Source organism: Halichoerus grypus, chromosome 14, assembly GCF_964656455.1.
Source record: "Halichoerus grypus chromosome 14, mHalGry1.hap1.1, whole genome shotgun sequence".
NCBI lineage: Eukaryota > Metazoa > Chordata > Mammalia > Carnivora > Phocidae > Halichoerus > Halichoerus grypus.
This window is the reverse complement of record NC_135725.1, coordinates 16,467,652-16,489,591: the sequence shown is the minus strand read 5'-3', so window position 1 is coordinate 16,489,591 and position 21,940 is coordinate 16,467,652. Positions and strand designations below refer to the sequence as shown.

At 39.2% G+C, this 21,940-nt stretch overlaps 1 protein-coding gene across 1 annotated transcript in view; it reads left to right on the top strand.

Moving 5' to 3' along the window:
• TRPM6 (transient receptor potential cation channel subfamily M member 6) overlaps nucleotides 1–21,940 on the top strand; it is a 140,035-nt gene that overhangs the window by 16,340 nt on the left and 101,755 nt on the right. The window contains exons 2-6 of the mRNA XM_078062325.1: nucleotides 5,806–5,885; nucleotides 8,808–8,846; nucleotides 13,920–14,097; nucleotides 17,583–17,796; nucleotides 21,171–21,295. Coding sequence (XP_077918451.1) covers nucleotides 5,806–5,885; nucleotides 8,808–8,846; nucleotides 13,920–14,097; nucleotides 17,583–17,796; nucleotides 21,171–21,295 — 636 coding nt within the window. The remainder of the gene's footprint in view (nucleotides 1–5,805; nucleotides 5,886–8,807; nucleotides 8,847–13,919; nucleotides 14,098–17,582; nucleotides 17,797–21,170; nucleotides 21,296–21,940) is intronic.

Sequence of the window (21,940 nt, the reverse complement as noted above, 5' to 3'; positions counted from 1 at the left end):
TAATTGCATCTAATTTGAAAATCTTAACAGATTAGTTATGTAACAAATAGGCCCAGCATTCAGTTAAATTCTGTGTGTAACTATTCAGGGACAGTTGTAAAGAATACTCATAAATGAACCTCCTATTTCTTGTCCCCTCTTAACAAAATGATTTAACATGATCTGAGATTATAAACGTTTTATTTGCATGTTTTATTCCCCAGGGGATTAGATAAAGCTGAAGCCTGTGTGACAGCAGAGGAAAGGATGTCCTAATTGTGTTAGTACTGACGTAATGAGGACTTTCACCGGTTTGGGAAGGGGAGGGTTGGAGTAAGACATCGGTTTAGTTTGAACCTTTATGATATGCTCTACTTGGCCGGTCACTGTTGAGTTCTTCCAATTCCCCATTAGGCTCTGTAGAGAATTCATAAATATTTTACTCATGTACTTACAAGTTTATATAATGTAGACGTTCATTCTGAAGCTCTAAATGCCTTTGCTCAACAAGACAGGGAATGAAAACGTTGGCAAAAGTTCTCACCTAAACAGGAGAACTGGCATTTTAGGAGATTTGGAGTTGCTTAGTTGACATTCCATTTTTATTGGTGTTACCAAAAAAAAAAAAAATCATTACCAGCAAAAATAGCGCTCACTTTTTTCTACCTCAAAAGAAGAAAACATGTAAGATTATTTTTTATGAAGTATGCCTAAATGCTGCCTGCTGGGAAGATTATTTACTGGAAGTGAGATCAACTGGTGGCAGTGTTGGTGAGCCAGATCCTTGGGTTTTGGTTATTTTAGGTTTGCCTGAGACTGTCAGTCTTGGATCAAGCGAGTCCGATGAAGTATTCCTGTATTACGTGGACAGAACCCCGTAGAAGACCCTGAGCTGAGTCTTCCAAGTGAATGGGTTTGCTTTGCCCTGAGCAAACAGATGGTGCAGTGTACAGGTCCGTCCACCTGTGACTCAAGTTTGAAGGAGTCCTTGCTCCAATGGAGAGGCCATGTAGAGGAAATATCAGATGTCCTTCTGGAGTCTGAAAACATTACTTCTCTGGTTGGTCCATTCTGGTGCCTCCCTGCGTATTGTAGATTCCAAGATAAATAAGACAACACTCTATCTTAACATAGATTATGATTAATTTTAAGAGAAAAACACCTGAGTAAGCATAATTAAGCATTGTTCGTGCTGTGATATGTAGAAGATAGTGTGTGGGGAACATAAAAAAGGGGAGTAAGTAGTCCGTTTCACTTGGAAAAGTATTTGTTAGACATTAGTTTTTGTTTTGTTTTTTTTTAAGTACAGAAGAGTTTTAAAAAAGAAAGCAAGTGACCTATAATCTGTGTGCCCCTTCACCCCCAATCACCCAGCCCTCTGGATGTTAAAAAAACAATTCATGCACACATGTAGATTTTTTTTTTTTTTTTAAATTAAGGAATACCTCTAAAACTATGCCTTCTCAGAGATTCCCCTGAGAGAGAATCTCTTCTCTGGAAGACCTGAAAAGCTGCAGTGTAGAAATACTTTCAGAGAGGGGAAGGATTAATTCATGGAGAGCTTCTGTTGGAGGATTTGTTTTTGGACATTTCTGTGCTATTGGCCACCCTCACCTCAGGCCTGGGATTGTAAGTAAAATCTGATTATGTTTTAGAGCGAGCCACACACTGAGCCTGAGACCAACAGTTTCCTTTCTTTGTCCTCTGCCTTTCCCTCCTCCAAATAATAGTGACAATCAGCAAACATCTCCCCTCACTTGTGTGCTGTGTTGGTGTATGTGTATGTGTGTGTATATATACATACATATACATATATATTTTAAAAAAACACCCAGCTTTGTAGGCTGCTGTGATGGCTGCTGAAATGGTGTAATCTCGACTGTCTACCACTACCCATGACAGTTTGCTGCTCCAAGTGGCAGAAGCCAGCCCATTGGGCATTTGTCCTTAATAGATGTGGGCTATTGAATTAAAACCAACAAACATTTGGTTTCTAATTGTTCTCTGTTGTCCTGAACATGGGAACCTCTTCCAGATGTGCTTCAGAGTATACTTTTGAAAAGGCTACCATTATGGAGTAGAGGGGAAAAAAGTAAGATTCGAAATTGGGAATTGTCTGAAACTCTTGCAAATTCAGCCTGCTTTTCTTTTCCTGTAGTTTTAAGATAAGATCCAAGAGTTCCAGGAGCAGAGTTTCCATGTTCTTGTTATGGCTTAGGCTTCCTGTTTACACCTTTGAAGGGAAAATTGTATTTATGGATTCCTGAATACACCTTTGAAGGGAAAATTGTATTCATGGATTCCTGAAGTTCTAGTCTAGGTGTGTTCATTTTGTTGTTCATTCAGTAATGATTGGGCTGGGCCCTGGGGCAACAGAAGTGACTGGCACAGGGCCTATGGGCACTGGAGTCTAGTGGGGAAAGTGGACCTGGAGAAATCATTCATTTTTAGTATGAGAGGTCCCAGGAGGAGGATTTGGAGGTCAGGAAGTATTTTTCTATGAAAAAACAAAATACATCAAAGTTAAGTTCCCTGGCCACCCACCAAAAGCTAATTTTTTCTTTTTGATATACCAATAATGAGGGCTAAGCTTTATAGCCTTAATAAGTCCCACGGAGAATTCTAAGCCTTTAATTTATCTATTCCTTTCAACAGTGTTATGAGGTATTATTATTGCTATTATCTCCATTTTTAATATATGAGCAAACAGGCATGAAGAAATTAATTTGCTTAGATGGTCCTACCAGTCAGATGTCTAGTCTTGTAAAGAAATGAATGACAGCACAGCCTGCTTAATTTGTGTATTGAGGCTCCTATACTCGGGACCCTTTTTGGAGCTCTTTTTTTTTTTTTTTAAGTTTTTTTATTTATTCATTCGAGACACAGAGATAGAGAGCACGAGCAGGGGGAGAGGCAGAGGGAGAAGCAGGCTCCCCGCTGAGCCAGGAGCCAGACATGGGGCTCGATCCCAGGACCCCAGGATCATGACCCGAGCCAAAGGCAGATGCTTAACCATCTGAGCCACCCAGGTGCCCCTGGAGTTCTTTTTAATAGTTAATTGGTGCACAGGCAGCTTAACAATATAAATTCATTATCTGTTTCCTTCTTTTTATCCCAAGTTCCATCAGGGTAAACACCTTGTCTTACTTGCCATAGTATTCCCAGCATGCAGCATGGAGGCCTATCCAATATATTGGTTGAGTGAATTCAGAACGAAGAGCTCTTTGAGAACATTTGAATTCCCTTGTCGCTCTTTTCTCAGTGCTTTGCAAAAATTAGGGACTTAATAAATGTTTGTAGAATGAATAAATGAAATTCTTAATTTTTGAAGAGGGGACAGGGTTTGTCAATTCCAAAAGATTGTGTCATTTGTTATTATAACAAGTAGATTTTGAGTTTACTTTGTTTAGTTCATTCTGAGTTCTGTGATTCTGAATTTTTCCAAGTGTGTATGTTTTCAATGCTTTACCAACTTAGCAGATGTTTTTTTTTATTTTTTAAAGATTTTATTAATTTATTTGTCAGAGAGAGAGAAAGCACAACCAGGGGGAGCAGGGGACAGAGGAAGAAGCAGGCTCTCTGCTGATCAGGGAGCCCGATGCGGGACTCAAAATCAGGACCCTGGGATCATGACCTGAGCCGAAGGCAGATGCTTAACCAACTGAGCCACCCAGGTGTCCCAGCAGATGTTTTTTTAAAAAGCTGCTGACTATGCAAAAGGGATAAGAAGTAGAATAATTTTAAGATGACCTGAGCTTGATTTGGGAAGTTTTCCTGGTTTATAGTTATGTTCGAAATGCTCAGGAACCAATCAGTCAATGCCCTCCTGCCCCACCTCCTTTTTGCTTAACAGGATCTGGATTCTGGTTATATACAGTTCTATTCAGTAGTCAACACTTATGTTTAGGGTTGGTGAATATTGAACAAAATCCATGAGTTAAAGTATACAGAGGATTCCAAAAATGCCTCATTTGTAATCGTGGGAGAAGAAAAACTTTTCCTCTGCTCTTTTAGGTTTGATGGCTGGGTCTGTGAAATAAAATGACAGAAGAAAAGCTATGCAAATTTATTAATTTTTAATATTGTGGTCATGACAACATCACAGAAAAACAAAAGTAAATACCCAAAAAATGGTGATATTTGGGAATTCATATACTGTCTTAATAGGGGAAGGGTTGGGGGGATGTAGGCAATTTAAAAGAGAGTAAATGATTTTTAGAAGAGGTGAAGGGGCTCTTAGAAGAATAGATGGGAGATATGATAGTTTATGACAAGGTTTGTCTGGGTGTGGTGTTGACTTCTACTCCCTTCTCTTGAGATAAGAGTCAATCCTTTCTGATTGATGAAATTCCTGGGGATTTATGATAGTTGAGCTCCTTTTGGAAGATCTGTCTTTAGGCAGATAAAGAAAGTTCAGAGAAAGCCTCTCACTGCATTTGCTGTTTTTCAAGTGCCTACAGCTCAAAATAACTTAATCGCCAAAGCAGCATGTTTTAGGGTGGCATGTCCTGAACATCTGGGACCTGAGGACAGTGTGATAAGGAGGTGGCACAGCTGGATTTGTAACCGGTTGTCTTGTGCAGTGCATTCCCTGCAACTGTAGGATGAGAATAGGTGTCAGAGTGAGGTGGGGACTGCACTAACACGGAGTTTGGAAAAGCAGATTCCCATTCACCACCTTTTTGCCACTGCTGTTAACACATGCGTTTATAAAGTTAGATCTGTACTTATATTTTTAGACCATACAGAGCTAAAATATTTTCAAATTAGGAGAAGGCCAAGCTCATCAGTTGGTTGGGGTCTGTTGTGGATCCAGCATCCTCTGCTTCTGGACTTACAGTATAGCTTATGGAAGAGCTTGGCTATGACTTGAGTTTTGTAGAATGGGAGAGATTTTATTAGGAGGATGAGCAAGTACCAGTGGCCCACCTGGATTCAGGGAGGGTCGTGGGTTGTGCAGCCTGAAGCAGCCCAGTCCGTGGTAAGCCATGCGTACGGAATGGGTATCAGATTGCCTATCTAAATACGGAGGTAAACCGAAGCAAGTTCTCGTTATGAGAAATTGAATTTATTCCAGAGGAGCAAAAGAATTGTAATTCAGGAAAACACTGGAGCAAACTACACGTGAGTCCATTGAAGGCTGGGGTGGTTTATATTTACCGGCAAGAAGTTCAAAGGGGGGGAAGTCCAGCTAGAGTCCAAGCTGTAAGCTCATTGGCTTGAGGCTGGGGAGAGATTCTTGGCAGATGTTCATTGGTCAGGAGATAAGTCTCAGTCTTCTGTAAATAAGGTATTTACTGGAAATCAGTGTCTCAGTTTTTAAGTTCTCTTCTTCTGAGGGTACATGTGTGAGATTCTACTTTTCATATGCTCCAGGTCCATTTTAGATTGAAATCCTTGCACAGAATCTTGCTGAGGTTCCAGCTTCCGTGAAATCTTAGCCAAAGTGGAACTTTATGAGTGAGAATTTTGAAATTCGAAAGCCTGAAATTCACTCTATAGGACTATGGTACAAGATTTTTAAGTGACTTTTAGCAGAATTAAGGGAATGCTTCAGTTATAACATTCCTTCCTTCCTAGAGTTTTGTGCATTTATGGACATTTTGCTGAAAATGAGATTATGGATGTATTAATTTTGTGAATGTTTTTGTGTTCACATTTGGTTTGTGTCTGTGATAGAAGCCAATAAATGCTTAGCCTGTTTGGGGTTGATCTTGGCATTTTAATTCATCTCCATGATATTTAAATATATCTTGCCTACCTGAACTACTGTGGTTACATTGCTTTCTCAATTACAATATAAATATAACGACACTTTTTCTTTAGTCCCAGAAATCCTGGATTGAAGGAGTGTTCAACAAGAGAGAATGTAACAAAATCATACCTAGCTCAAAAGACCCTCACAGGTACAATTTTTAATATTTTTCATTTTAAAGCAACACTACTTTGAGGACTGTTTGTGGAAACTTAGAGGTGTGATTTTTCTAGAGGATTTAATCATATCTGTGAAGTTAGCATTTATTTATTTTTAATCAATATTTGTTTCTTTGTCTTTATAAAAATAATACAGGATTATTGTAGACAACTGGGTAAGATCAAGGACCTTGTCAGTTTCGTACCTTACTCAAGCCTCTGACAGCACCTGCTGTGTAGAAGCCTCCTGATTAATATCTGTTTAATGACTTAATGAAGTGTAAAGAAGAAAAAATTTATCATAATGACATAACTGTTACTATTGCTGTGGATTTCATTTCTCTAATGCTCATGTTTCTCTTAGTGGGAGAATAGAAATTAGGGAGTATTATGCTAAGTGAAATAAGTCAGTTCGAGAAAGACAAATACCATATGATTTCACTTATATGTGGAATTTAAGAAATAAAGCAAATGAGCAAAGGGGGGAAAAAAGAAACCAAGAAACAGAATATTTTTTTTAAATATTTTTTATTGTTATGTTAATCACCATACATTACATTATTAGTTTTTGATGTAGTGTTCCATGAAAGAAACAGAATCTTAACTATAGAGAACAAACTGGTGGTTATCAGAGGGGAGGTGGGTGGGGGGCTGGGTTAAATAGGTGAAGGGGATTAAGAGTGCTCTTACCATGATGAGCACTGAGTACTGTACAGAACTGTTGAATCCCTTTATTGTACACCTACAACTAATAGGACACTGCATGTTAACTATACTGGAATTAAAATTTAAAAAAACTTAATTAAAAAAAAGAAATTAGGGAAATATCTAGTGCTGTATCCATTCCACCATTCCATTCCCCAGAACTTCTGAATACTGAATATTCAAAATATTGTGAACGTTCCTTATCCCCAACTCAAGCGTTTATGGAAAATAGTGACAATAGTGACAGTTTGGGATATTTCAGGACCCCGTGTTCAAATTATGCAGACGATTCCACGTTTTCCCCAGAGGGTTTTTGCTTGAGCCGATAATGGACAGCAGATGGAATGACTTGAGTTTGACTGCTCTGAGTTGTTGAGAACCCTTTGGAAGCTCTACTTGTGGAACAAAGTTCAAATCAGCAGCCTGTGAAAGATAGGAGAATAAAGGGCTATGGAAAATTCCCCAGGGTAATTGGGTTCATGAAATTAAGATTGGGTGGCATTGCCCTTGGAGAGTAGAGGGGAAGGGAAAAATAGAAGAGCAGTATTTTAATTAGAGGGACCACTCTATTTTTAGATTCTTTTTAGCATTTGACCTTATATTCATTGAAAGTTCAGAAATCACAGTTGTATGCTTATGAAGGGTAGCATGGTGAGGTCATTGAAATTCTTGATCTTTGGGGATGACTAAAACAGTGTTCCTTGCCTTTGTTAAATATTTACTAGCCCCACCCTCACTGAATTACCTGGGCTTTGTAAGCCCTGTGATTGGAAGTTCTCATTTTACCCCCTTATAAAATGTTTACAGAATGGCAAGGTAAACTTGTTTTTTCCCTTCATCTTTTATGATATCTTGTGATGTGATGGTGGTTACAATGGAAGGCAGACTGAGCTCACACAGTCCTGCTTCTGTAAATGGAGAATCATCTTCATAATCATCTTGAAACCTAGTGAAATGTGATAACCCGTAGGCCATTAGCCCATAGACTCAAGAAGAATATCAGTGATCATAATTCCATATTATGGAATGGTCCAAGATCTGCATTTTATGGAAAAAAAGTCCTCTCTATTTTTATGTGATTGTGAAAAAAAAATTAATGGATGATTATGGATCTTCCTATGCCAGCCTTTTTCTTAGATCCCAGCAAGAATCTCAAAATTATAGCTTTTGTGAAGTTTTCTTCCTGACGGTGCAGAAGAAAAAGGTGGTAGTTCGTGGTTTTAAAATTAGATAAAAGTTGATCTTTTAGCAGTTATTTTTATAGTTCCTAATAAGAAAGAAATCTGATAGACTTGATTACAATATCTTTTTTCCTCCTTATTTTGAATTTGTTGTTGAAGTGAAGCTTCTGAGAAAGGAGAGTCCCAAAAGGCTAGGACAGGAAGAAGTGAAAGGCCTAAGTATTTGTTTCTGAATAATTTAGAATGACCCTGATTCTTTGAATACTGTCCTTTCTTCCATTGTTTTAACTAGTATTCTCTTCTAGTTAAAACTCCTTTATACCTAAAATATGATCTGTGATGATCACAATGATCCCCCAACTTCAGAAGTTTCTTTTGAATCCTAAAAAGATTAATAAGGGTAATACTTATAATCATACCAGCTGTCTTTGGATTTGATAGTGTTTTATGGTTTTAAAATAATATATAGTATTATAATTAATATATATAATACATACTTAATATATAAATAATGTACCATTATATATAAATATTTATATAATTATATGTCTATATATTCTATATTTATAAACATGAATATATATTTTTTCTTAATTCTCAGAATTCTCAAGAATTCTGTTATCTTCATAGTGTAATGGTAGTAACAGCCACCATTATTTTATATACTGCAGTACACCACTGTAAGACACATTACACACATTATCTCAGGTAATCCTCTTAATAACCTTAGAGGACAGATATTACTTTCAAATGTGAAAACCAGTGCTTGGGGAGAAATTGTTAAGTCAGTGAGATTTCAATCCAGGTATTTAGGTTCCAAATTCAGCATTCTGTCAATTAGGTCATGGTTGCTGCAGTGTAATTATATTTGGGAAATGACATATGGGAATGTTCGGGGAATGATATATGAGTACTCAGCAAACCCTGATTTTTTAGACCAGGGAAAATAACGGATGTTTATGGTATAAGCATTAAATATGCTTTCAGATATATCACTAACCTAACAGAGGTTTTGTCTTTTTAATTTAGATGTACTGCAGGATGCCAGGTCTGCCAGAATTTAATCAGGTAAGACTTAGATAAATAAGATTTCTTTTAATATTTAGGCACTCTGTTTAAAACTTATTGGGAGAGTTTTCTCACATCTTGAATGGACTCAATGAAAGGGCTTTATTGCGTCTTATTTACCTTTCCAAAGGAAGGTTTTTTGTTTTTGTTTTTTTAGATTTTATTTATTTATTTGAGAGGGGAGGTGGGGCAGAGGAAGAGGGAGAAAGAAGCAGGCTCCCCCCTGAGTAGGGAGCCTGACATGGGGTTCGATTAGGATCCCAGGACCTTGGGATCATGACCTGAGCCAGAGGCAGATGCTTAACTGACAGAGCCACCCAGGTGCCCCTCCAAGGGAAGTTTTAAAAAAGAAATGTGGGATTTTTTTGAAGGAGAATGATTATTTGAATGCCAGTAGATAGATTACTTGAATTACTGAAACATGTAAATGGCAAGGGCCTTTGGCAAGAGCTTCTAGTGATTGAAATACATGTAAAGCATGTATTTTCATTTGCTCATTTGAGAGAGCAAGAGAGTGCAAGCAGTGGAAGGGGGTGCGGAGGGGCGGAGGGAGAGGGAGAGAGAGAATCTTAAGCAGGCTCCACACTCAGTGCGGAGTCTGATGCAGGGCTCCACCTCACAACCCTGAGACCATGACCTGAGACAAAATCAAGAGTCAGATGCAACTGGGTCACCCAGGTGCCTCTGTATTTTATTTGGATAATGAAGATGGTTTTTCATATACAGCACTGTATTTGATCTGTGGTTTGTGAGTGATGTGTGCTCGTACCAACCTTTAATTCTGACACCAGTTTTGACATGTGTGTGTTTTTTCCAACATACCACCACGTAATTAACTAAATCCTGCCACTATCTACCTGGAAATAGCATCAGATCCTATAGGTTAAGAGCTCAGTCCTACTAGACTACCCTTCCTCCCCACACATCAGGTGCCAGTCACAAGTCCACGTTATTACCTGTGCTTCTGACTGATAGGCTAGAGATCAGAGGTTCCCAAGAACTCTTCCATGGGTTCAATTAGTTTGCTAGCAAGGCTTCCAGAACTCAGAGAAACATTTACTTATGTTTACCAGTTTATTATAAAGGATGTTATAAAGGATAAACAGCCAGATGGAGGAGATGCATAGGACCAGCTATGTGGGAAGGGGCCCAGAGCTTCTGTGCTCTTTTTGAGCAAGCCACTCTTCTAGCCCCTCCATGTGTTCACCAACCTGAAGTCTCCAAATGCCATCCTTTCGGGGTTTTATGGAGGCTTTATTACGTAGGCATAATTGGTTGAATCATTGGCCATTGGTGGTTGATTCAACCTCCAGCATCTTTTTCTTTCTTAGCATTTAGGAAATTTCAAGGGTTTTAGGGCCTCTGTACCAGAAACGGGGGCAAAGACCAAATCTGTGTTTATTAAAAATCATAATATCACACAAGCTTATGGGCAAAAATAACTCTAGCAGAATACAAATGTTAACAGCAATTTGCATTTTAAACTACGTGTTGGTAACTGGTTTTACCTTTCTCTTTTGTAAATGGAGGAAAATGAAAATTTCCTTAATTTTGATCATAGTTCACCTTATGGATCGACCCAGTGTTAAATTTGTTTTTTGGAAAAGGACAAATCTGGAATCCCAAGTTTGGCAAATCATGGCAAAAGGAAAACAGCATCCACGGATGTAGGAGAGGAAGGAAAAGGTTGCTGGGTGTATTGGTCTGTTCAGGCTGCCATAATAGATTCCCACAGACTGGGTGGTTTGAACAATAAATTTTTTTTTTTTTAAAGATTTTATTTATGTATTTGACAGAGACAAAGCAAGAGAGGGAACACAAGCAGGGGGAGTGGGAGAGGGAGAAGCAGGCTTCCCGCTGAGCAGGAAACCCGATGCGGGGCTCGATCCCAGGACCCTGGGATCATGACCTGAGTCGAAGGCAGACGCTTAACGACTGAGCCACCCAGGTGCCCCTAAACAATAAAAATTTTTATCTCAGAGCTGTGCGAGTCCAAGGTCAAGGTGCCATCAGAGTTGGTTTCTGATGAGGCCTCTCTTCTTGCTCTGCAGGAAGCTGTCTTCTTGCTGTGTCTTCACATGGCCTTTGCTCTGTGCACTGACAGAGCTCTTGTGTCTCTTCCTCTTTTTAGACACCATTCCTAACCGATTAGAGTCCCTCCTCTATGACCTCATTGAAACTATTACTGCCTTATAGTCTCTGTCTCCAAATACAGCCACACTGGGGATTAGGACTTCAACATAAAGAATTTTAGGGAACACAGTTCAGTTCCTAACACTGACTGAAGAGTTTCCATTTGACTAACCTCTTTTTACCTTTCCTCAAATTATTTTTTCTTTCTTTTTAGTAATTATTTAAAATTTGCTAAAATTGAAAGCAAGCATAAGACTCTATTGAAAAGAAGTGAAAAGGCTTCATTTACTCCTTCTGTTTCCTACTTTATTCTCCAGAACCTTTCCCTGGCAATTATTTTTCCCAAATTTGCAATCTTTAGAGGTAACCAATGTGAACGATACTAGAAAAATGTCTATTTCACACCATCCAGAACTTAAAAGTTGTTGAAACTTATAATTTTTGCACCTAGCTAAGACCTAGTTTGATTTTTTTTCATGTGGAGAGTGAAATGCCCTGGTGTCAGTTACTGAGCAGTCTGTCCTATCCATTTGTGGTGTCATTTCTGTCCCACAACAAATTCCCATATGTCTATGGCTCTGTTTCTAAGCTTTTCTTTAGTGTCATTGATCTACTGCTCCTGTTCCTGGTAAATGCCACTCTGCTTCATTATTATAGTTTTGTAATATATCTTGATATCTGATAGGGCAAGTCCTCTATGCTTTATTCCTCTATGCTTTTAAATCATTTTACTCTTTTAGACAATTTATACATCTGTATAAATGTTAGAATCGCTTTGTCAAATTCCCTGAAAAATTCTTTTAAGAGTTTGATAGGTATTTTATAGAATTTATAAAAATAATTTGGGAGGGAATTGGCATTTGGCACCTTTACAAAGTTGATTCTCAAGGTGAGATTTTAGTTAGTGATGTATAATTTGGAACTTCTGAAAGTTTTAACTAAAAGGATGGACATGGAAGCTTTTTTAAAAAATAGTTTAGGGGCAATTGGTTTCTTCTATGAGATCATCATGCCATAATTTAATGATCTGGTAAAAACTGGAATAAAACTATATTGATTCAAGTCAAATGGATTAGGCTAGAAAAATACTTTGAGCAAAGTGGATTCAAACTGAAGAATGGTCCTATGAAAGGTTAGTGATTTATCTTTCCAGTTTCCAGGTGTGAATTATGGTTGCCTCCATTCATTCATGTTCTGTTTAGAAAAAGCCACAGTGAAATGAATCATTCAGCTTATGAATAGATGTTTTTCCATTTTGAAGACTATCCCTCGTTCCGAAAGATAACCAGGTGATACATTTCTCTCTAGTAGATTCCGATTATGTATATTCTGTACATTTGAGATTATTCCTTCACCCTTTGAGTCAAGAGCCCCTCCATATAGAACTCTAAAATGATCTGACTTGTTGTCATCCTGTTCCTTGCTTAATTGAACCCCATAACTTGTACACGTTTTTATGTTGCTTTTCACACCTACACACACAAAAAAGCGTGAATCACTTATAAAGCTGAATAACCTCTTTATATATAATAGGCATATGAAAGTTCTACACGCTCAAATTTTAATTTTTCCTTCTGATTTTTTTAATTCATGAAACACGAGAAGCTTATCGCCCTTTTGCCAATATGATTATTTTGTTAGTTTTTATATAGTTCTAGTTTCAAAGAGATTTAACCTTCTAATTTGCCTCATTTTGTATCTGAAACAGTTTTTAAAACTTTTAATTTGCAGGAACATTTACTGAATTTTCCTTCCTTTGTAATTATATCACATATATTTATTATTTAATTTATATTTATAGTCAAGCCTCATTCATGGCTCTTTTCTTGTGGTAGCTCTGTGTTTAATATTTCTCTGACGTTGAATCTTTTTTGGCATTGGTTAATATTCTTTCCTTTTGATGTGCATATTATGTTTTACATGAAGACGTTTTCTGACTCTCCTTAAGTATTGCATGTTAGAGATTTTTAGTTTTTTTCTTGTTGAGATATAATTGACAGAAAATAAACCACATATTTAAAATGTACAACTTGATTTTTTTTCCCATCTTAACCATTTTAAGTGTGTATAGCTAGTAGTGTTATTTCCATTGTGTAACAGATCTTCAGAACTTTTTCATCTTGCAAAACTGAAATTCTATGTCCATTAAACAGTAACTCCCCACTGGCCACTCCTCCCAGCCTCTGGCAACCACCATTCTACTGTCTGTCTCTGTGGATTTGACTACTGTAGGTATCTCAAATACGTGGAATCATACAGCACTTGTTTTATGACTGACTTATTTCATTTAGCATAATATCCTCAAGGTTTATCCCTATTGTAGCGTATCACAGGATTCCTCCCTTTTTTAAGGCTGAATAATAGTCCGTTATATGTATATGCCACATTTTGTTTATCCATTCATCTGTCAACTTGGCTATTATGAATAATGCTTTATAATACTTATATGAACATGGGTGTGCACAAGATTTTTAGTATTTTTTTTTAAACGTTCCCTAGATGATTTTAATGTGCAGCTAAGGGAGAGAACCACTGAGGGTGTTTCTAAACTCAGAAGACAATCTAGTTATATAAGTCTAATATAAATCTAATGTGAAATTTTATTATTTATTTTTTAAAGATTTCATTTATTTATTTGACAGAGAGACACAGTGAGAGAGGGAACACAGGCAGGGGGAGTGGGAGAGGGAGAAGCAGGCTTCCCGCGGAGCAGGGAGTCCCATGCGGGGCTCGATCCCAGAATGCTGGGATCACGACCTGAGCCAAAGGCAGACGCTCAACGACTGAGCCACCCAGGCGCCCCCTAATGTGAAATTTTAAAAAAATTGTTCATACATGCCATCTATATTACCCTAGAAAAGTGTAGAAACATTACATCTGTTTTCTATTTTGACATTGTGTGTTTTCTAATCTGAAACTGGTTTTCATCCCATCTTTAAGGTGTTACTGTGGGCGATTGATTGGAGACCATCATGGGATAGATTATTCCTGGACCATCTCAGCTGCCAATGGTAACGAAAATGAACAATGGTCTGTTGAAAAGCATACGACGAAAAGCCCTACAGATACGTTTGGCACTATTAATTTTCAAGATGGAGAGCACACCCACCACTCCAAGGTTTGCTAATAACTCACATTATTTTTGGTAGTTTTTAACAGAGGATAACCTCCAAATGTTTCTGCAAATTTTATCTCCAAGTGTAGATGATCAGATGACCGAGTTTTATTGCAGAAACGATCCGTGTTATTGACCTCTTCACAAAAATGACCTGACCCTTCTCTTTCCTTTCTGTCTGAGGGACATGGTACCTTTCCCAGGTGTGGTGTGGCCCACTCTCTATTTGACCTCTTTTAGCAAGCTATGCCTTCTCTATGGGGGAATGGCTTATTGCTCTTGAGACAGTTGCCAAAGGGCTGCCCTTCTCTTAAGGAATGGAGGAAAGCCACTGCCAAAGAGATGGGTTTAGCTGAAGCGTGGCCATGGCAATTACTGGTACCTTGTGGCTGTTCATGCTTGCTATGTCCTTGAGAGAGGAAATGAGGACATTTCTCTCTGTACCTGCCCCCAAGTGTTCGTCCTTAGGCTTTCCAGGCCAGTCTTGCTCCTGTCCCTAATATGATAATTTTGCATGTAATTTGCATAATACTGACGCGTCAGCTATCTCTCAGGTGTTTTTTTCTTGAGCTTGTTAATCACCTGCTGCTTTTTCAGAGACATTTCCCTGGGGAACCTGCAGGGGGCATCCATCTCAGGAAAGCCTAGAATCAGCTGTACCCTAGAGTGTGACCATCAGTTGGATGGATTTGAAACAACAGTTCTTAATAATGCAATCATAATCAAGTTTCGCAATACAGTTTTACAGTAGTCTACATTTCCAGTTATTAATCCTCTGTGTTTAGCTTTGTGTGTTGATGTTCTCTTTAGTTGGTGAGAAAACTGCCCTTATTCTCCTCTGTAATCTTTTCTGGAAGCTGACGCTTATTACCCTGTAATTTTCCCCTTAAGTTTTAGTCTCCCTCCTTTTGCTTTTATGTTTATTCATAATCACCTTCATTTCCTCATTTTTTCATCCATTTGACAAAGATTTATTAGGTGCTTATACTTTGCTGTGCCCCAAAAAGCGTATGCTCCATGTACTAACATTGCTTACAGTCTAGTGAGGAGAAACAGGAAATACACAGTTACCATGGGCAGGGTGGGAATACAGGTTCTTCAAGAAAATGGAAAGGATCACTCCTGTTTTTCTGGGGCAATGTGAGTGTGTCAGGGAAGTATTGGCAAGTGTAGGGACAGCTAAGCTGAGAGCAGAAAGGTAAGTGAGGTGTTTGGTGTCAGGTGAGGCAGAGGCCTAAGAGCACTCTGGGCTTGTGGGAAGGCCAAGGGAGAATATGGTGCATATAGGAGAACTGAAAATATGGTTCAACAGATCTCCTGATCACTCATATGTTCCATGCTTAGCATTAGATCGCCATTATATCCTGAGTACCTGAATGCATTTTATTTGATCTCTCAGAGGAGAAGAACCTACTTTTTATATTTAAGCACAGAATTCTACTTCTGTCTATGGTGAGAGGCAGGAAAGCTGTGAGAGCTGGTTATTCATCTCCCACCCCTGCATTCCCTTTCCCAGTTTTATCCCTCCCACCTCATTCCAGGAAGGATTTGAGGAGAATCTAGGCCCGGAACAATCTGCCTGAGTTAGTTATAAAGGAGGGGGAGGGGGAAGGAAAGTCATTAACCTTTAGCACCATCTTCAGTTGGCCTTTGGAAGAAAAGACTCGTGCTGATAATTTAGTTAATCAAGGTTGTTTATCTGAAATCTCAAGGAGGAATGTCTGCTAGGACTAAAAGGACTTCTAGATGAAAGAGAGAGGCGCACCTGGGAGAGAGTTGAGCTAGATGAACCAAGTCAGAGCTGCCTCCTTCCTTTGGCTTTTTTTGAGACAACACAAACCATTTCACAAAGGTCAACTTGTATTTTTTCCTACTACTTGAATATGTAATAAAGCCATGGCAACTCATTTTCCTCACTTAGAAATTGAATCCTGATTATCCTTAGGTTCTATTACATTCTGTGATGGCTGTAACATTTTAATAATTAAATAAAGGGATTATGTTTTAAGAATTTCAAAGGTGAGGGGCGCCTGGGTGGCTCAGTCGTTAAGCGTCTGCCTTCGGCTCAGGCCATGATCTCAGGGTCCTGGGATCGAGCCCCATGTCGGGCTCCCTGCTCCATGGGAAGCCTGCTTCTCCCTCTCCCACTCCCCCTGCTTGTATTCCTTCTCTCACTGTGTCTCTCTCTGTCAAATAAATAAATAAAATCTTAAAAAAAAAAAAAAGAATTTCAAAGGTGAATAGACAGTTATTTTAAGGCACTATTACATTCTGGAAGATAGGTAATAATTCTATTTGCATATGTATGAAGATCTCCACCTGTGGTTCTTTTTGGTATAGTTTTCTAATTCATGGTTTCTTATTGTCCTTATTCCTGTAAGTCTGACTTGGTCTTGTTGGTTAGCTTATGCCTGAGGATGGCAAACTCCTCTCAGTATGATTTTAACATCTGTATGTGGCTGCATCTATTGGAAAAAGAGAGCCAGCTGTACACCATGATCTTAGGCAAAATACAAAATGATTCTGGTCCTACCTGCTGATTCGGATTTCTCTCATCTTTTCTTTGGGTTACGTTTAGTTAAAAATACGACTCCTGTGAAAAGTATTTGTTTTGGAAAAAGACATTTTCAGAGGGATAATTCCATATAAAGGGAACGGTTAGAATGTAAAATTTACAGTAAATTAAAGTACATACTCCCGGATCATAATTTGATTTAAATTATGGAAATATATGAAATAGTCAAGTAAATTAAAAGTCACAGTGATGTGGTTTTGGAATATATGTGAGGTTCGGTGGGGTAAGGTCTGGAGCCAACGACCAAGAAAGAATTCTTGAGACGTCTTTGGTGCAAAATGGTAGTTTATTAAAGCCCGGGGACAGGACCCCTGGGCAGAAAGAGCTGCTGCACCAGGGTCTTGAGGAGTGGCTGATTATAAACTCAGGAGTTGGGGGAAGTAAGGAAAAGGGAGGTTTCAAAAGAACTTTCATATGCTAAAGAGGACCTACAAGATAATGGAGGCTTTGCCATTGTCAAGCTAAGGTTGTTTTCCCCTCTAGCAATGTATTAACTTTAAGATAGTGCTTTGTCTTCAGCGAGCCTTCTGCTCCCTCATCAATAGCATGCATGAAAAACCCCATTTCACCTATTTCTAAAAGCTTTTTTTAAAATGGGTTTCCTGGAGTAGTGGTTTTCACCAGTTTGAAGTATTTCTGCCTCATTTCAGACCTTCTAGAGAACATTGGTGGGCCAACCCTGAAAGCCAGAGGAAGCCTTCCTACCGTGACTTGTTAATTCCCAGAAGGAACTTACAGGGGGTGTGGGATCCTTTCAAAGTAAATGTTTCCATTATACAACGATGAACTTTTAAAGAAATCTCAGACACTTCCTTTTAAGTTTTGGCCATTTCAGTCACCCTGCTGTGTGCTCATTGTTACCGGCATGTAGTTTTTCCTATTTTATGTACATGTGTCTATGCATATCTTCCAGTATATTAGAACTTCTTATGATACAAAGTTGGATCATCTGTTACATTTAATGTTGAAAGAGTGGAAGATGGAACTGCCAAAGCTGGTGATCTCTGTCCACGGGGGCATCCAGAACTTCAAGATGCCCTCCAAACTTAAAGAGATCTTCAGCCAAGGTTTGGTCAAAGCTGCAGAGACAACAGGAGCGTGGATAATAACAGAAGGCATTAATACTGGTAAAGTGCACTCCCTGCTTCACTTAAAAAAAAAAAAAATTCCCTCTTTCTAACTGAATCCGGTAGTATGGCACCTAATCTCTGCTCTGCAGTGCTCCCAGGAGACATGGTGGCATGAGAAAGACAAAAAGCATAATGGCTAGGAAAAAACCCAGAATCATAGACCTTTCCTGGAATACGTTTTTACCATTGTTAAAATATGCTATTTTAACACAACCGTGGGTAAACTTCTGGGAAAGAAAATAGTCTTTTCATGAACTTTAGACCATGGTGAGGTTTGAAAGGACACAAAATCCATGCAAGTATGGAGTGTGTGGGCTTGGGCGTGAGCTAAACTCACCAGGGTCAAGTTCAACAACAAAAATACAACTGAGTAAATTTGAAGATCTAATTGGTTTTACTAAGCAATTCATGAATTAAGCAGCATCCCATTTAGCAAGTAAAGCGATGCTCACAGAAGTTGTACTACAAAATGGAAGGTTTTTATAGGAAGGAGGGTGGGGCAAGGAAGTTGTTAGCAAAAGAAAAGGAAGGATTGTTCCAAGCAAGGTCATCTTCCCTCAGGGGGAATGGCATGGGGTCTAATCATGCAGATTACCTCATCTTCCTTTATGGGGTGTGTGTGTGGCGGGGGGCGGGATGAGGAGAGTCCTTGTGACAGATTACGTCATTGGTACTGATCAGAAAATGTCTCATTGAATGGGTAAGACTACATTTCTGGGGGCGGTTGGAACTGCAGTTAGGTTAGGTTAGGTTTAAGCCCCAGTTTGATAACTTGGCCTAAGTGATTCCATTTTGGTCCGGTGGTTTCCCTTTTTAACAACATAGGCTTTATTTTACTTACTGCTGTGTGTGTGTGTGTGTGTGTGTGTGTGTGTGTGTGTGTGTGTTTAACATTTTAGGTTAGGACCAATTAAGGAACACAAATATAATAGTGTGAAGACTATTAAAATAGTTCATATAAACAAAAGAAATGAGAAATGAGACATACTTGGAGCTTTCTTAAACAGTAATCAGGATCTGACCCCATTCAACCACAACTCCTTAGGGCCTGACTGCTCAGGGAGGGACATCTGGACCAGTAACATCAGCATCACCTGGGAGTTTGCTGGGAATGCAGATCTCAGATACCTTCCCAGAACAGCAGGACCTGAATCTGCATTTTGACAACATCCCCAGATGATTCTTATGCACATTTAAATTTGAGAAGTGTTGCTTACCAGCTTCTGCCTATTCTTGAGCTGCTTCTCAACTGCAGTATCTGGCCTGAATGTTTGACATTTAATTGAATGCCACAAGTCTTATGTATCTAGCATTTGGATAGATGCTGTGGATGAAAGATGAGTAAGATATGGGCCCTGGGTTTAGTGATAAGGTGGACTATGATAACAGTGAGCAACTAACTACAATCAGTGCCCACTGGGTCATAGCTGAGATACAAAGCAAGTGTTTGGGAGTACAAGGAAGAGGAAGACACATTCCAGTTCCAACTGAGGGTACCCGGGAAGGCATGGAGAAGGATATAGCACTTGGCGTTGACCTTGAGGGAAGGGTAGGAAGGAGCATCCTAGACAGAGGTGGGAGTTCAAGGCCAGGCACATGGCTGGAGGTGAAGGCATGTGTAGAAAGAGGCAATAAGGCTATGGGCTGGATGTGCCATGTGTCAGAGGACAGGGACAAGGGAGACTGGAGCCAGACTGGGTGCCATGCTGTTGGGCTGAGGTTTTATTCTCTGTGTAGCAGGGGGCCCTCAAAGGAATTTGGACAGGAGAATGGATAGAAAATGACATAGACCTGGTTTTAAGGAGAGTCTCAGTAGACAATATATACTAGGATCACATGTGGGATGCTGAAATACATCCACCAGCATCACCATGCTGGTAACCCACGCCAAACCTATGGAGTCCAAATCTCTATTTTTTTTTTTTTTTTAATATTTTATTTATTTATTTGTCAGAGAGAGAGAGAGCACAAGTGGGGGTGGGGGGCGGCAGGCAGAGGGAGAAGCAGGCTCCCGCGGAGCAGGGAGCCCAATGCAGGACTCGACCCAAGACCCTGGGATCATGACCTGAGCCAAAGGCAGATGCTTAACCGACTGAGCCACCCAGATGTCCCTGAGTCCAAATCTCTATTGCAGTGGATGGCTGCACAGCTGATATTGATACATGCCTGTGGTCCAGATCCCCAATTCTAGAAAATGACTCTGGGCAAAGTGTAAAAAATAGGGTGGAGGGGAAGATGCCAGAGAGAGGGAAATGATTAGGTGCTGTGCATCAGATGCTTGCAATAGAGTTTTTGTTTGTTTCTCTGCTAATGACACATAGAGGACCAGTACTATATATAAGAGGAGAAAGTGGTGCAATGCAGTGTTGTCGTTAAAAAGGCAGATTAAGCCAATCTCAAAGGCCGCATACTGCATGATTCTAATAACTATATGACATTCTGGAAAAGGCAAAACGGGAGACAGTAAAAAGATCGGTGGTTGTATGGAAGCTATAGCACCAATCCCTAATGTAAACTACGGTCTTCGGGTGATAATGATGTGTTAGTATAGGTTAGTATAGGTTCATCAGTTATAACAAATGTAGCACGGAGGGGGGATGGTAACAGTGGTGGGAGGCTGTGGGTGTATAGATTAGGGGGTATAAGGGAAGTCTGTACTACTGGCTCAGTTTTGTGTGAACCTAAAATTGCTTTAAAAAGTAAAGTCTGTTTAAAAAAGGAAAGTCAGATATCCTTGTTTGGAATCCAAGCTCTACAAATTACCAGCTCCATAACGATGGGCAAATTATTTAACTTCTTTATGACTCAATTCTTGCCTATAAAATAGACTAAATAAAGTTTCTACTTAAAGTGTAAATACTTGTAAAACATTTAAAAAAGCACCTGGTGCATTGTAAGAGTTTGGTCAGTGCTGGCTATAATTATTGTTGTTATTAATTCTGGAAGGTCAAATATGAATGTATTAGTTCTGGAATATTTCTGTCTATAAAGCTATTAACTTAATTTGCTTCAGTGAAGCAAGGGCCATATCTGCAGGATGTTTTGCTGGGACAGTCGAGAAGGTTAGAGAAAAAAAGAACATTCATGTTGGCCTCAGAGGACTTTCTGGTCAGTCAAAAATAGGGACAGGACTGAGGTTGTAAGCAAAAATTGCCCAAAGGGAGAATTGTTCAGGTAAAGAGATCAGTGATAGGAGAAAGCAGTGTTAAAAGAGAGTAGAGGAAGCCAAGATATCGGAAATTCATTCCACTGTGCCAGCAACTTTCCCTAAGAATGTCCCCTTGCATATATCCATGCCCATTTGTCTCTTTCCAGCAGTCACGGTGTTTTGCACGATTCATCTGTTAAAGTTTGATCTCTGTTGTTCATAGGCGTGTCGAAACATGTTGGGGATGCCCTGAAAGCCCATTCCTTCCAGTCCTTGAGAAAAATCTGCACAGTTGGAATCCCTCCTTGGGGCGTCATTGAGAACCAGAGAGATCTTATTGGAAAAGATGTAAGTAGACAACCCGTTCACAACAAAAGGAAATGAATGTGTATCTAATTGCCAACTCAGCACTATACCTGGGCATCTAAAAGGCATCTTGAATGTAATATACCCCAAACCAACTTTGTCTCCCTACTTGCCCTATCTTAGAAAATGATGATCTTATCCTTGCAGTTGTTCAAGCCAAAAACCTTGGACTAATCCTGGAATGATCTCTGTCTCAACACCTCAAACCTAATCCATCAGTAAATTATCTCAGTTTCACTTTAAATATAAAAATATATGTGGAATATGACCTCTTCTCATTACCCCCACTGTTACTAAGCAGGTCCAAACCACCATTTTCTGTCACCTGAATGATTGTAGTAATAGCCTTCCCTTCTCTCATCCTTGTCACTTCTTATAATCTAATCTCAACACAGTAGCCAGAATCATTCTTCTAAAATATAAATCAGATCGTGCTATTCCCCTATGAAAAGCCCTTCAGTGGCTCCTGTCTTGCTCAGAGTAATAGCCGAGTTTCTTGTAGTGGTGTGTGTGTGTGTAGATAAAACAAGGAACATTCATGATTTGACCCTTCTCTTTCCTTATCTTGTACTACTCTCTGCTTTATTCATTCCTGTGTATCAATTCTTTGATCCTGTCTCTTTTTCT